Source organism: Diplotaxodon limnothrissa, linkage group LG4 (assembly GCF_057381915.1).
Source record: "Diplotaxodon limnothrissa isolate DT_005_m linkage group LG4, D_limnothrissa_male_GT1.1, whole genome shotgun sequence".
Classification (NCBI taxonomy): domain Eukaryota; kingdom Metazoa; phylum Chordata; class Actinopteri; order Cichliformes; family Cichlidae; genus Diplotaxodon; species Diplotaxodon limnothrissa.
The window spans coordinates 22,978,742-22,994,884 of NC_140599.1; the positions used below are offsets into that span (position 1 = coordinate 22,978,742).

A 16,143-nucleotide genomic window follows, 5' to 3' on the forward strand; every position below is an offset into this window, starting at 1 on the left:
CATGTAAGCATGCACATGGGAATAAAAGTTTTTATTCTTCTCAGTGACAAAAAAACAAAAAAAACTTTTTGGTTTCTTTTTTTTTTTTTAAACAATTGTACAACCTGAAAAAAAATAACTCAGGTTTTAAACTGCAATACGTTTTTAAACAAAATAAGAGTCTTTCATTTTATACATCTGTCATAGGAAATAAATTCAGAACTGTACATCACGTTTTTTTTGTTTTTGTTTTGAACAAAGCACACAGAGCTTCAAAATGTACAATATTCATTCACATTTTATACACATAAAAACCAAATGGGGTCTGCTACATTTAAAAGTTTGCGATTCCTCGTGCGTGAGAAAGGCGGTCTGAACACATTCCACGTTGCATCACCGGCGTTCGGCTAGCACGCTGCTTGGCAACATCCAGCAGCTCCAGCCATTGTCTCCAAAGAGTCACGGCGCAGCAGGAGAGGAGAGGGGCTCTGGGCCACTGGGCCAGTCTCCTCAGTTACTGAGGGCTTGTTCCATCTCCAAATGTGGGCAGATGACCTGCTCAGTTAGTGTCCACGTGACAGGGGTTGGTGCCCTGCTGCTGTGCCTCATGATACAACCGCAGGAAGTCTTTGTAGCGTGGTGCGCAGCCCATCCAGGCTTCCCCAAACCTCACGGCCCCAGTGAACAAAAACTCCCCCTCACCGGACCTCACCCCACACTGAAGGGGCATTTTGATACGGCCAGTCCAGCTCCGTACCCTGACACCCCCAGATACAAAGACCTGGGTTTTCTGTCTGTAAAGGCGACTGATCTCCACAGTGACAGATGAGTGCTCCTCCTCCTGATCCACCTTCCTAATGCTGCCTCGTGCCACTGGAAAAACCAAGCAGGAAGATGGGATTTAGAGACTGGTAACAGCAATATTTCAAACTGTGTGTTTGTATTGGACATCGACGCCAACCATGCAGCAGCAGGAAGCAGGAAGCCTATAATTCTTCAAAACAGCACTTACCAAAGTCACTTGTGCAGACAGCTAGAAGCACTTCAGTGTCACTGCAGGGCTGACAGGACGCTATGTGGAAATAAAGAAAGAGGGTGGATGAGTTCAGAGAAAAATGGTGTGCAAATAAAATTAAAAAATGCATGTGGCGTGATAAAAATCGTGTTAACAGGCCCACAGACTTCCAGTAAACACACATCTGTGGCTGTGTTTGAGTAAGTGTTCCTCACATACAGACAATTAGGGTCACAGTCATTTCCATCCTGACAAATGAATATTTATTTAGAAATGAGAGACCAGGATTCAGCTGAGCTCAGAGTTATACACCAGACAGAGGCACGCTGCTGATAGTAAGCACAACTCAAAAAGCTAAGTGTGTGTGTGTGCGTGTGTGTGTGTGTGTGTGTGTGTGTGTGTGCGCATGTCTAATGCTCCTGGGAGCTGTTCAGTCAGCTTCCCTTGCCAAAACAGGAACCCCTTGACACCCCATGACAAACAAGGACCAGATGACGGGTATAAGAACAGCAAAACTAGTAGAGGTTACATCTGACCTGAGCTCTCACAGCACTCCAGCAGGCCTACTTAGACTGCAACTATAACATCAAGGGGGGCCCACATTCAGAAGAAGCAAACAGAGGATAGATTTTGCCGGTTTCGTGCACATCTTGCATTACACAGGCACAGGGCAATTAAAGTGCAGGTAATTTAGTTTCCAAAAAGAAAATGTGAATTAAATACAATAGCCCACATCAATTATTTAAAAGTCTGCTCCAGGCACCATTTCACCTTTGATTGGGGTCTGCATAGCAGCAACTCAGCCTGCCCCCTCGTCCAGACTGTTTTATAGCAGTAGAAAGGGCCCTTAATGAGAGCAGTCAACTCCGTGATTAGTTGACTCAGGTGGTCCTGTGGCTGTCCTAACCAGAATGCCTTTATTAACCCCTAGACCTGCTTTGGTTTTCCTTAGTAGTACTCTGAAGCAGGTGGGGGTAGGAGGAGGAGTGGGAGCAAAAAGAGGACTGTCTAGTCAGCAGTGGGTTGAGGGTGAGGAAGGAGCAGTCGTCTGACCACAAAATAAGTGGAAGAATGTTTAAAAAATGTTAACTCAGGTGGGCCCAGTGCACTGGAAAGCACCCTAATTTGCACAACCAGTCATAAAACTGAGCATAAATATTAATTTGGTGTGTGCAATACATCTAATAAGACTTCTTGCCAAAGCGGTGATGTTCACCCTTGGTCATATTTAGGAGCGCAGCTTAACCTTATTTTTAGCTTTTAGCTGGATTGTCTGATGATGGGTGTACAGAGGTGAGGGATCTTTGAGGTCAGCTAGTGTAGCAACACAAGGCACTGCGACATCACTAAAGAGGGCTCAAGGGTCAAACAGCCACAAGCTTGGATGGCTTAGTAGCAGCTGGAGAGCCAAGACTTCAGAGAGGCCAACCTCACCCAGAGCAGAGGTTGGTTTTTTTTTTATGTTTTTCTCCAAGGAAGTCAAACATGAAATAGAACCGCAGGAATGGGCTGAGAACCGAGTCAGCATCTCTTTCTGGCCCTCTGCACATGCAGCGCCACTCTGATCAGAACCACTTCACAGGAGCACAGAGGGATGAGGGATGGGAGGAGTGGCAAAGGAGGGAGTGGAGGGGCACATTAGAGTGTCCCTGAAACATCTGGGACCAGATGCATTCCACTGTAATGGAGCACAACTTGCTAATACCGCTCAGCAGAGACGAAACCCACTTCAAACAACTAGGAAGGGGGGGGGGGGGGAACGAAAAGGAAAAATACGAGAATGATAAATAGGCAAGAAAGAAAATTAAGAAGTAGGAAATAGTGAGACTGAAGACAGGAAAAGGGAGAATAAGTCAAGCGAGCTGAAAGGGAGGTTAAGGGAGTGACAGCAAGGGAAATACAAGCCTATATGGTCCTAGAAGTTCCTCCCAACATCTGGTTGGAGATACATTCCAATTTGATGGTGAGCAACTCAATCCCAGCACAGTAGGTCAGAGAGAAGAGGAAAGGAAGAAACATGAAAAAGAAGGAGGAGCAGCAGCAATCAATCTGTGACTCCAGGCTTCAGATGACACGAGACCAATGTCTTTGTGAATCGTCCCAGTGCTATCTCAGGCCACATTACAGCAGCAGATTATACTACAGAGCTGAGCCGAGCGAGCTAATGCGGTCAAAACAACTCCTACTCTACGTTTAACCCTCTCTCTGTCTGTTTCTGTCTGCTGTGCCAGATAATGACGCAGGATGTGAATATGTGAACCAAGAGAGCCGTAAAAACAGATGTGGGCCTGATACTGCTCATATTTTGCTTTAGGTGGAAGAGAAGGGAAAAAAAACATAGCTGCACAGCTTGAAAATGTGCAGGTTTGGCAGGTACGCAGCGTGAAAATACACGGCTGTTTTTCCATTGGAGGCCCTCTGTTTGACTGTGCCCCTCCACACACAAGCCAGGCAAAAAAGAAGAAAAAAGAAAACAATAGAAGCTTACAGTGCAACGTTCAAGTCAAATCCATGAGCTGAGAGGTGAACGTTTTATCCCGAAAAACTAAAGTTTAAAAGCCGATTTTGACCTTTTAATCCTCACGGTGAAAATATGAGTTTGACAAGAACCCCCACCCCCCAAAAAAATCCTTAATGTAAACACAATGCTACTAGAAAAAAAAGTCTTTGGATGTAGTATTTGCAGTGTGCTGGAGCAAATGTTAAGTTTCCTACTATTAGAGTCCAACCTAATAAAAGTTTCCACCAGTAGATGGCTGCATTTAGTGCTCGGTGTGCACCACAGGGGCAGAGCACAAAGGCACTCAGTTCTAGAGGGAATCTAAAGTAAGGCCTTTATAGGAGCTACACAGATCAAAGAAGCAGCAGTTTTCAGGGGTATCACTAAAGATGTCAAAGATGCATCTTACCAACGAGCAAGTGCGGCCCCGCCTTGTGCCTGTCACTGACCAGCTCGTACTGGAACGCCGTAATCCGCCGACTGATGTCCATGTGGGGGACAGCCTCAATAAAGAGGGCCCCTTCCTGAATGCCGAAGCAGTGCACCTTGCCCTGAGCCTGGTCCTGCTCAGGCAGCAGTAACCTCAGCTTGCCGTTGCGGTCCAGGTAGATGTTGGTGCCGCTGGACTCGGCGGAGGGTTTAATGCAGACAGAGAGCCGAGCGGCGGCGGGAGAGACCATGTTGGGTCGGAGGTTGACGATGATGGCCCCTGTGGGATAAAGCCATTCCAGAGAGCCTTGGGAGCAACGTAGGTACACCTGCTCCACATCCCTGGTGTGGCCTTCATGGGTCAGACCGCTGGATAAAGAAAAGAAAAAGGCACAACATATGAAACAAGCTGCAATAAAAGTGGCATTTCTCTGGAAAGCTTTAATTTTTTTCAACCCCCCTTTACCCAAATAAAGAATAAAGAGACTTATTCACTAATCTAAAAATGATTTTGGGGGCATTTATAGCCTGAATTAACTGACCAAGTTGAAGACCTCTGGCAGACCCAAAGGACATTAAACCACATTCCTCCTGAAGCATTATTAAGGCCGTGCGCAAGACTGGCTGCATGACCAGTCACGAGCCGGAGCAGCCAAAATGACCTCAGCTCCCAACACACACTCCCCGTACCGCATTGTTCCGCCCAGCGCTTTGGCAAAACGCATCACTGGCAAGCTGCCTTTGGGAAGGGTTTGGAGGCAGAAATGGATGAATGGAGGGACACAGGGGCTTCTGGGCAGACAACAGCAGCAACAGTAGCTGGGACTGCAGCATGCAAGTGCAAATGCAGGTCACGCACCGAACCTCCCCTTGCTTTCAAGCAACCAAAGAGACTGGAAGAGACTTGTCCGGGCAGCACTTCGGCCTCTGGCGCCAGCATGACCAAATGACTCCCTCCAGAACTTAATGCCTGGTCGGGATTTGAAAACTCCGGCTCTGTCAGTCATTCTGTGGCAAAGCCTGAGGCAGGAAGCCATCAGCAGTCTACCAGCATACACATGCCAAGCTAGCGGTTTGACTCCGGAGGAGAAACGCCCAGTTTCCTGAAAATGAGATGCTGAAATTCAAAATTTGCCATAGATCTCAAAAGGAACCCGCAGCACATGCTGAGCATATGCCTCTGCAGCCCCATAACCAGGCTCTCCTCAGCATGCCTCTAATTAAGTCCTTTCTAACTTCATCACTTCTGCAGGCAATTAAAGGAGATTAGTCAAGAGTCTGCCTAATGAACAACAGATTATTGGTGGAAAGCTCAAAAGTATGGGCAGCCCCTCCTGACTGCAGGATGATGAAAAAAAAAAAAAAAACAAAAAAAAAACCCCACACTTATTTAAGGCGCAGTTCTGAACTGCAAGACAGATTTCAGCAGATGTTTGATGGGAGGTGAAACTTTCCAGTGAATGCTTCATTTCCTGACGTTTATCAATCATACATCTCTGTGTGGCTACCTTTAATACTTTGAGCCTATGAGTGTGTGCATATGTCCCACACACACACACACTTTCTTTAGGGGAAGGGAGGGGGGGAATAAAACATAAGTAAAAAAGATAAATAAATAAAATAAAAAGGCGATTTGTGTGTGGGATGTCATAAACATGTTATTTTCGTATTCCAACGTCCTCCCATCATGTTATTAAAATCTTTGGTTGAACCATCGTGTCATTCATACGTCCAAAACAACCCCAAACACACGTGTCTCTGACATTACTACATTTTTCACACACAAAAAATTACGGTAGTTTCTTAACTTATATCACAAACTACACAAATCTTTTGTTTCCTACAGCCACCATAGGGGCTAGCTTTGTTTTAATTTATCGTCTAAACCTGCCGCCTGCTTCCCACATCACCGCGGCGACTTGAGTTTCAGTCACAGTCATTTCAGGTCGCCACCAGCAGCTTTCATGTTTGCTCACATCCTCGCTTTTTCTTATTTAGCAGTTTAGTTTGACGTTCAAAATACATTCAGTTAAAAGGGGGGGGAAAAAAGTCTGTAGACCTCACCTGCCCTTCCAGCTGCACTGGTCGCTTGAGTATTGGCAGAAAGAAATCCTAAAGAGAAGGAAAAGCGGCAGCAAGGAGGCCAGCATCGGGGTGAGCATGTTTATCTCGCCTCACTTAGCCTCCTCTTTAGTGAAACTACGATAAAGTCCACCGCCGTCTCTCCAGCTGCATAGCGTTTCCATGTGCCACGGTCTGCTCCGTGCGCTCCCCGGGGTTTCTTCTTTTATTCTCGAAAAGTTCAGGGGATTAAAAGCGCTTTCCCCATCAAACACACACACTCACTCAGTAGCTCCGCGCAGCGCTGACAGCCCTCCGTTAAATGTGGAGTGAGTTCAGCTCCGAGTCTGCCTCAGCAGCCCTGATTGCGCTCTACGTCACACCCGAGCGCTCTGTGTATGCTGCGTTCAGGGGCCTCATCTCAGACTCCGATTTTAGAAGTTCGAAATTTTGCGGGTTTGTGTCCTTCCAAATATTAAAGTTGGTTGAATTTTAGAACGTTATCTGTTGTAAATGCGCCATAATTAATGATATATGGTATATCAAATGATTGATCTTCAGCTGGCATAGCTGAAGAGGGGTTATTTGTGACAGAAGCATAGCAGCAAGAGTGGAGAGGAGACCTGCTGTCATGTGTGGTTTGGAGACGGTGGCACTTACAAGAAGTCAGGAGGCCAAGTTGGATGTGGATCTGGGATAGTTTGGACATGGTCATAGGAGGTTCGTGGATGTAGTGAAGGAGGATATGCAGAGGATTGTTATGAGAGAGGAGAATGCTAAGAAAGGGCGAGATGGGGGCAGACAATTTGTTGTGGTGACCCCTCAAGGAAGCAGCTGAAAAAAATAGCTATGCCACATTTAGATTAATAGAAGTTAATTACATCACCAGGAGATTTTTTTTAACAGGTTGGGTTGTAGTCAGTTGTCTAAACACAGATCATTTTCTCCGAGGGGAGACAATCCTATTCTGTGACTGAAAACACCAGAATGTTTTAAAGAATAAGTATATGGCTAATATCGAATTCTTGATATGATTGCTGATTGGAGTTAAGGTAACTTGCTTAAAACTGGTTAATATAATCATGTCAAACAATCCCCAATATCCCTGTTATTTTCTGTGACTGTTTTCTGGTTAGTTGCTCGACTCATGTAAAAGTTCCGACAGCACTTGAAAGTTGCATAAAACTTGTGTAGAAACCACAGCAGCTCCGCAGTTGCAACACTTTGACATTCGTTGAATATTTCAACAGAATAAACTTTATTTATTTTTGTAAGAAATCAGTCTATAAGAGGTCTTTTATAGCCCTCATATAAAGTGTTTTATAGTTCTGTGGGTGTCTGTCTCTATGAACAGAAATACTATTGTTTCCCGATGCTGGAGCCGCAAAGATCCCTGTCAAATAATGAGATCTTAGTGCAATGAGGGTAAAGAGGTAAGGAAGTAAAGTGGCAGGTATTCCTGGCAGTGTCCTTTCAAAGGAAAGGTGCATAGACTCAATTACCTAAAAGTGGTATGTTGGCAATACTGGCATGCTGGTGAAACTCTAGTATTATAATGGTTTAAAAAAAATCCCCATAGTCCCTCTTTGTAAGTCAAATTAAGTTTAGCCAGTTGCATTCTTGCCTTTAGCTTTGCCATATACTTTTATAGCAACCATCAATTGTACATTATACTGAGATCTGAGGGCTAAAAAAGGGCTGACTATCAGCTGTGGTCTCATGGTTTGACTGGAGCTCTGCAGACATCTGCAAGTACTGGCCACATGAAGGAGTTAATTAATCAAAGTCAAGTACTGGTCAAGTAAAAACAAATTTGCATGTTTCTTTATGGGAAGTAATGATGGTATTATCCATTATGTCTGTTAATAATGTCACAGGGGCTCTGCGATTTAAATTTATCCTGTAATAGTTTTCTTTTCCCCCTCTTTCAGATGAGAGGGATTCTGGAAGGGGAGAGTGGGGAGACCATGGCAAAGACCTCACCACCATGTTTGTGTTCTTGGTGCCTTTTTAAACATCCATTCATCAATCTTTTTCCATTTATTCAATTAAGGGGGATTAGCTGAAGTTGCTGCTGCAGGGCTGTCTTTTGAAACATCTTTATTTAAATTATCTGACAAATCATGTGACTTGCTGCGTGTTTAATCCCACTAATGTGTGAAGTTTGTGCTTTGTACTGACAGTAGCTACAGCCATCATTAATATAAAGTCTCTGGCCCCAGACAGCTCTCAGGGACTTCAGATCTATTTTGTCTGTTGATTTGTGACTTGTAACATCATAGTTTACACATAGCTCTGTTTGCGAGTACAACAAGAGGAACTTTACGATCTTCTGGGTTGGTTACAGCATCAGTAAACATAAACTTTTCATTGCTCTAGTAATGGATCCTACGCAACGACTTCTTATGAAAAAGTTGTTTTGTATCTGGAAGCCATTTGGCATGGGAAAGAAACCTGTCTGACAAGGAAAACCAGCGCAGTTTGTAACTGCTATTTTTTTCCTTTCTGCTTTCTTGGGATTTTAAATTGGTTGTGGTTGCGGTGATGATTGACACCTCTGCGTTTCTGACCTGACATGCAGGGTGCATGTCCTAGCTTGGGCAACTCAGAATCCCCTGCAAACCTCAGAAGGATGTGCTGATGAGCGGTTAATAGGACGAGAGTGTAAAGTTGCTGTAACAATAAGGAAAACACAAATCCACAGCCTTGTTCCAGGCATTGTGCAACTTTTTTTGTTTTGCTTGTGTAGTAAGGATGAGAAGCCTGGCTGGTGTGTGTGTGTGCGCGCGCGCGCGTGTGTATGATCTGCTTTTTGTGTTATCTTTGCCACTGCACTTCTCAATGAGGTAACAGAAACACAAGACGTGCCCAGGCAAGACATCTGAGGATCAATCATAATAGCACCTGCACTGATACATCACAGACACACAGTGTAATTACAAATAATGACCTTGCTTAAATTTAATTAGTGCGTTAAACCTAATTTGTACTAGTCTTTTAAGTATATGCCCTCACACTGAGTTATCACGTGCTACATGTTTCATTTAATGAGAAAGGAAGAGCTCTGCTGTGGTGAGTGTAACATCTATCCGTTGAGCAGTGTTGTGGTTATTACAGTCATTACGTTTGTGTTGTGTTTAAACTCTGGTTCTTGAGAATGTGTGATGTGGTTTCCACTGTTTGTGCAGCAGAGATCAGTGCTAAGGTTTAGCTCGCAACAGACCCCCAGTGGTCCTGTAGTTGTAAGGTTTGTGGAGGACAGAGATCCAAAAACGGGGATTTTAATCACTGGACTCCTGTCTCTCATATCTGTCTTTTTTATTTAAGTGAGACATTATGACATTGCCGCACATTATTAGGCACAATTCATTAGTACCGGTTTGATAGCACAGATTTAACAAATTGCTGGAAACTTTCCTCAGATGGTCCATTTTGATATAACAGCGTCACACAGTTGCCCCAGATTTGATTCTACCACATCCCAAAGGTGCTCTCTTTGTCATATGCTGTGGGAGTGTCTGGTTGGGCGTGGTCCAGGTTCCTGTCATTTGTCCCTGGGAGTGGAGTTGGCCAGCTCATCACCTGTTGTCAATCTCCGGGGCTCCACCTAGAGGGTTTTTAAGCCAGCACGGCCTGCCACTCCTCGCCAGTTCGTCCTGCTACCATCTGTGGTAAACTCGGCCTCCTCTGAGCTCTGACTCTGTATATCTGGACCTTGGGTTAATATGTTTTTGTTTCCTGTATTCTTCAGATTCTCCACCCATCGCACTCACCAGTAGTGCTGTTTTTGGTCTCCATCCTGTCCTCCCATCTGCTCGGAACCCGAGGATTATATACTCCACTTCTCCTCAGCCTGCCCTTCAGTCTGTATTCTCCATCTCTTCGAAATCTGGACCGGACTCTCCACTCTTGACCCTCTTTGGAATACACCCCTGGCAGCCTTTTCCCCGTTAAATGACTAGGGTCGCCAAGTAAGCCCAAGACTATTCACTGGCACTCCGTACCTTTGTCCCTTACTCGTTTGTTTCCCATTCAGTAACATTTCTCCCCTGTGTTTACAGAAGTTCCCGTTAGAAGTCTCCCCGTGCTCTACGCCGGTTTCTCCGCCCACGGATTTCCTTTAGTTTTCTGCGTATGGTTTTTGTTAAACCCAGTTCCGTTCACGTTTTGTTCTTTTCAATAAATTATACACAGTTCTAAGCAAATTGAGTCTGCTCTTGAGTCCACCGCATTCTCGTCCGTGACAGAACGAACTGGCCACTAATGGACTCAGCGGACCCAATTCGCGCCGCCATTAACAAACAGGGCGCGGTGTTAGGACGGCATGAACAGACTTTGACGTCCTTAATGGACCAGTGTAATGCTATCAGTGAAAAACAGGAGGAGTTACTTACCCGGTTGTCAGAAATCAGGGAGCCTAATCCACCCGTTTTTCCTAGTCAGCCGGGACCGTTGCCTGCACCCGCCGTTGCGCGTCCTGAATCGGCTTATCGGGGCATCTCTTCTCCTCCACCGGAGCCTTTTCATGGAGAGCTGGGGCTGTGTGGGGGGTTCCTGTTTCAGTGGTCGTTGTTCGTCAATCGCACGCCGCACGCGTTTCCTAATGAGGCTGCCAAGATTTCCCATTTTGTTGGGTTGCTTAGGGGTAAGGCGCAGTCTTCCAGGCACTGGTGAATGACGTGCTCCGGGATTTTTTGAATGTTTTTGTGTTTGTTTATCTGGACGACATTCTGATTTTTTTCTCAGTCCCTTGAGGAACATCGGGTGCATGTCCGGAGTGTGCTGCAGCGACTGTTGGAGAACCGCCTTTATGTGAAGGCCGAGAAGTGTGACTTTCATGTCTCGTCTATCTCGTTTCTGGGCTACTTACTGGCGGAAGGGCAGGTGAAGACGGACCCTGTAAAAGTTAAGGCAGTGGTGGAGTGGCCCGTTCCTGGTTCGCGTAGACAGCTGCAGCAGTTCCTTGGCTTCGCAAATTTCTACAGGCGTTTTGTCAGGGACTACAGTCGGGTGGCTGCGCCTCTCACTCGCCTTACTTCCTCCCGGGTCCCCTTCGTTTGGTCCCCCGAGGCTCACTCGGCCTTTGCCACACTCAAGCGACTTTTCACTTCGGCTCCTGTTTTAGTCCATCCTGACACGAGTAGGCAGTTTGTGGTGGAGGTTGATGCTTCAAGTGTGGGGGTGGGGGCTGTGCTGTCTCAGCGTTCTGGTCCTCGTGGCAAGCTCCAGCCCTGCGCCTATTTTTCTCGACGCCTTTCTCCTGCCGAACAGAACTATGACGTTGGGGATAGGGAGCTCCTGGCCATTAAGTTGGCTTTGGAGGAGTGGCGCCATTGGCTGGAGGGGTCGGAACATCCATTTATCATCTGGACAGATCACAAGAATCTGACTTATCTCAGAACGGCTAAAAGACTGAACTCCCGCCAGGCTCGGTGGTCCCTTTTCTTTGCTCGATTTAACTTTGATATTTCCTATCGCCCTGGTTCCAGGAATCTTAAACCCGATGCTCTGTCTCGCCAGTACTCCTCGGACTCGGACTCCCGGGACCCGGAGCTCATTCTCCCTTCCACCTGCAGGATTGGCTCCCTCACCTGGGATGTGGAGGAGGCTATACGCCAAGGACTACGGGACGACGTTGATCCGGGAACCGGCCCGCCCGGTCGGCGTTTTGTGCCCTCTGCCGCCCGGTCGGCTGTTATCCATTGGATCCATACAGCCCGGTTTACTTGCCATCCGGGAGTGAGTAGGACCACGGCTTTGTTGAAGAGGTATTTCTGGTGGCGTTCTATGGACAAGGATGTGAAGGCTTATGTAGCTGCCTGTTCCGTTTGTGCCCGTAACAAGACCTCTAATCGGCCCCCGTCTGGCTTACTCCGACCGCTGAGTACCCCGCATAGGCCTTGGTCTCATATCGCCTTGGATTTTGTTACCGGCCTCCCAGCCTCTTCGGGGAAGACGGTGGTTCTGTCCATAGTTGATCGGTTTTCCAAGGCGGCTCACTTCGTGGCCCTGGACAAGCTGCCGACGGCTGCAGAGACCACCCAGCTCCTTACAGACCATGTGTTCCGTCTTCATGGCATACCCTCGGAGATTGTGTCTGACAGGGGGCCTCAGTTTGTCTCCCGAGTGTGGAAGGCCTTCTGTACGGCCCTGGGTGCCAAGGTCAACTTGAGTTCTGGTTTCCATCCGCAGACCAATGGCCAGACTGAGCGTTTGAACCAGGAGTTGGAATCCGCTCTTCGCTGCGTCTCGTCACTGAACCCGGCGGCCTGGTCGTCTCAGTTGCCTTGGGTGGAGTATGCCCATAATTCTCTCACGTCTTCGGCGACGGGTTTGTCGCCCTTTGAGGCCTCGCTGGGATATCAGCCACCGTTGTTCCCAGAGGATAGGGCGGATTTGGCTGTTCCTTCGGTCCAGCATCACCTTCAACGCTGCCGGCGGGTGTGGCGGAGGGTCCGGCGGGCTCTCCTTGCAACTGTCGACCGGCAACGGGATTATGCGGATCGTCGCCGCTCTGTCGCTCCGGCGTATCGGCCTGGACAACGGGTGTGGCTTTGTGCTAAGGACATTCCCTTGCGGTCGCTTTCTCGAAAGTTGGCTCCCCGCTATGTTGGCCCCTATGAGATCACTGCTGTCGTCGGCCCCTCGGCGGTCCGTCTCAGGCTCCCGGCTTCCTGGCGTGTCCATCCGACGTTTCACGTCTCTCAGGTCAAGCCGGTCCGTAGCAGTCCTCTGTGTCCACCGCCTGTTCCCCCGCCTCCCGCCCGGCTCGTGGACGGTCATCCGGCCTATTCGGTCCGGCGGATCGTTGACGTGCGCCGCCGTGGTCGTGGTGTCCAGTACCTGGTGGACTGGGAGGGGTATGGGCCTGAGGAGCGTTCTTGGGTTCCCCGGTCGCTCGTTCTGGACCCGTCTCTGATCGCTGCGTTTCGTTCCTCCCCTCGCAGGGCCCGGTCTGGGGGTTCGCCGGGTGGCGGCCCTTGAGGGGGAGGTACTGTCATATGCTGTGGGAGTGTCTGGTTGGGCGTGGTCCAGGTTCCTGTCATTTGTCCCTGGGAGTGGAGTTGGCCAGCTCATCACCTGTTGTCAATCTCCGGGGCTCCACCTAGAGGGTTTTTAAGCCAGCACGGCCTGCCACTCCTCGCCAGTTCGTCCTGCTACCATCTGTGGTAAACTCGGCCTCCTCTGAGCTCTGACTCTGTATATCTGGACCTTGGGTTAATATGTTTTTGTTTCCTGTATTCTTCAGATTCTCCACCCATCGCACTCACCAGTAGTGCTGTTTTTGGTCTCCATCCTGTCCTCCCATCTGCTCGGAACCCGAGGATTATATACTCCACTTCTCCTCAGCCTGCCCTTCAGTCTGTATTCTCCATCTCTTCGAAATCTGGACCGGACTCTCCACTCTTGACCCTCTTTGGAATACACCCCTGGCAGCCTTTTCCCCGTTAAATGACTAGGGTCGCCAAGTAAGCCCAAGACTATTCACTGGCACTCCGTACCTTTGTCCCTTACTCGTTTGTTTCCCATTCAGTAACATTTCTCCCCTGTGTTTACAGAAGTTCCCGTTAGAAGTCTCCCCGTGCTCTACGCCGGTTTCTCCGCCCACGGATTTCCTTTAGTTTTCTGCGTATGGTTTTTGTTAAACCCAGTTCCGTTCACGTTTTGTTCTTTTCAATAAATTATACACAGTTCTAAGCAAATTGAGTCTGCTCTTGAGTCCACCGCATTCTCGTCCGTGACACTCTTATAGATTGGCATATGTTGACTGTGGAGGACATTTGAGTCATTGTCATCCTAAAGAAACAAGTTTGAAATGATTCGAGCTTGGTGACATGGCTTGTTATCCTGCTGGAAGCTGCCATCTGATGATGTATACACTGTGGTCATATAGGGATGGACATCAGCAGCAGCAATACTCATGTAGTCTGTGGTGTTTAAACAATGCTCAGGCCCTTAACCGTTGATAAATGCAGGATTGATTTATCCTTTCTTGTAGTTTATGCCAAATTCTGAATGTTGCAGCAGAAATCGACACTCATCAGACCAGGCGCTGTTGTTCCAGTCTTCCCTGAGCCAACTTTGGCGAGCTTGTGTGAATTGTGGCTTCAGTGTTCTGTTTTTTAGCTGACAGCAGTAGCACCCAGTGTGGTGTAGCCCGTCTGCTTCGAGGATCAATGTGTTCTGCATTCAGAAATGCTCTTCTGGACACCTTGGTTGTTACGAGTGGTTATTTGAGTTATTGCTCTCCTCTCTGTCATCAACAGGGCATTTTTAACCCAGAGAATTGCCCTTCACTGTATAGTGTCTCTTTTCTGGAGTATGCTCCGTAAACCCTATAGATGCTTGTGTCACAAAATATCAGCAGTTTGTGAAATGCCAGTCCATCTGGCACCAACAAATTAAATTACCTTCCTCATTCTGATGTTTGAACGTCAGTCCCTCATCATAACCATGCTTAAATGCACTGAGTTCCTGTCATGTGATTGGCTCATATTTCCACGCCACAAATTTTTGAACAAGTGTGGTCAATGAGTAATTGTGCATGCTGGTTCCAGTTTACCAATAACAGGCCACTTTCAAAACTACATCATCGTTTGTATGAGCATTTACACATGTTTGAAACAATAAAATTATATGAAACTGCAGCCATACCTACCTGGCAGTCAGGTTAGACTAAGTGTTAAAGAAGGGATTTATCCTATTATTGCCTTCAGCTTGTTATTGCAGTTGCTTGCTCTTTTGCTGCCAGTGTTTGTTATTTTCTCTTCGGCCACAGAATCAAGGAAGCAGGCTTAGCTCTCACTCTCCACCTGTCAGAAGTCTCAGTAGTGCTGGTGGTGTTGGGGGGAGGCAAATCATGAGTCTGAAAAACAAAAAAGCTAATCATACGGTGTGCTCTTACCGTTGTTTTTTAGACTGAAACTTGGCAGAGAAGCCCTGATGTTCAACAGAGAGGCACTGAAGTGGATCGTAAATTAAAGGATTAAGTGAGTTTGGTAAATATGTGTTATATAGCCTGGGATAGTGAGCTAGAGAATCAGTGGAGTTTCGGGAGTTAGTCGGGGGAGTTTTGCGGGGGAAGGGTTTGGTTTTTTTGTCAAGCCTGTTGTCCCAAACTCTTGCTGAACATGGCTTATTCCTTTAGGTAGCCTCCAGGTGAAAAAGCAGTCATAAAGTAGATTAGGCTGCTGACAGGATGTGATTTATATATATGTGTGTGTGTGTGTGTGTGTGTGTGTGTGTGTGTGTGTGTGTGTGTGTGTGTGTGTGTGTGTGTGTGTGTGTGTGTGTGTGTGTGTCCTATTCAACTCTTAGTTTGTCTTTAATGGTTTCACTTTGGTAAAGCAAGAAATCAGACTTGTCTGCAATAAACTAACTCTCTAACAGTTGTTAAGAGAACCATTTTTTTAGTAAGTACGGAGGATGATGAATAAACTTATTGTTCACTGTGCTGCAAAAACTAAAACCTCCTAAACAGACCTATTGTTGTCTGTGGCATTTTCCTCTCTGGGTTTATTTATCTGAAGTTTGTCTGGAGTTCATTTTCAACAGACTTCCCCTGAGTGTTAAACCAGTTTGATGAACACACTGTTGCTCTTTTTCCAAGCTAGTCTCAACCTGTTTTATTGAGGCTACTATCTTAGCCAGACACACGGTAAACCGCAGTCACATAGCCATGTCCGATATCTTGTGGTATGCGCAAGCAGATTGGAAGGCGCTGATAGCATCAACAGGCCGTCTGCCTGTCATCATCCTTCTCTGGCTGTCTTCCAGATTGTCGCATTCCTCTCAGTAAACAGGAACCCTGTCATTTTGAAGTACCGGTCATATCTGAGGACTGACATGGTGTTTGTCTCTCTACCAACACCTTACATCATTTTGTCAGTCCTAATAACTTCCTTCAATGATGTTGTTCTTCCCCACAGTGCAGTTCCCACATGTCATCAGCACTAGTCAGTGGTTGAACTGTCGATGGTAAAATCCAGTCGGTGTGAGAGCGTGTGGGAGGGTAGTGACATATTTGAAGTATGCAGCAACTGGAGCATCTCACTCAAAATTCAAAAAAAGTTTTGCAAGGCAGCGCAGACAAAGCCATGCTTTTGATTCACTCCCAATGATGATGTATAGGTCATGTGTATGTGCTTGAGGGGGAAAT

At 46.9% G+C, this 16,143-nt stretch overlaps 1 protein-coding gene across 1 annotated transcript; it reads right to left on the reverse strand.

The window, feature by feature from the left end:
• Window positions 1–305: 305 nt before the first annotated feature.
• metrnla (meteorin like, glial cell differentiation regulator a) lies at window positions 306–6,288 on the reverse strand. Its single transcript, XM_085352542.1, has 4 exons — window positions 5,988–6,288; window positions 3,904–4,292; window positions 992–1,051; window positions 306–852 (listed from the first exon to the last, which is right to left on the reverse strand). Exons 1-4 carry the CDS (start codon window positions 6,083–6,085, stop codon window positions 539–541), a joined length of 861 nt encoding a protein of 286 aa, XP_085208668.1. The 5' UTR covers window positions 6,086–6,288; the 3' UTR covers window positions 306–538.
• Between the last annotated feature and the right edge of the window lie 9,855 nt (window positions 6,289–16,143).

Excerpts from the sequence above, each read along its gene's own strand:
- metrnla (XM_085352542.1), bottom strand. The coding sequence starts at position 6,085 with ATGCTCACCCCGATGCTGGCCTCCTTGCTGCCGCTTTTCCTTCTCTTT. Across the intron at positions 4,293-5,987 it reads CAGTGCAGCTGGAAGGGCAG|CGGTCTGACCCATGAAGGCC; the intron begins GTGAGGTCTACA and ends TTCTTTATCCAG. Across the intron at positions 1,052-3,903 it reads GGGGCCGCACTTGCTCGTTG|CGTCCTGTCAGCCCTGCAGT; the intron begins GTAAGATGCATC and ends ATTTCCACATAG.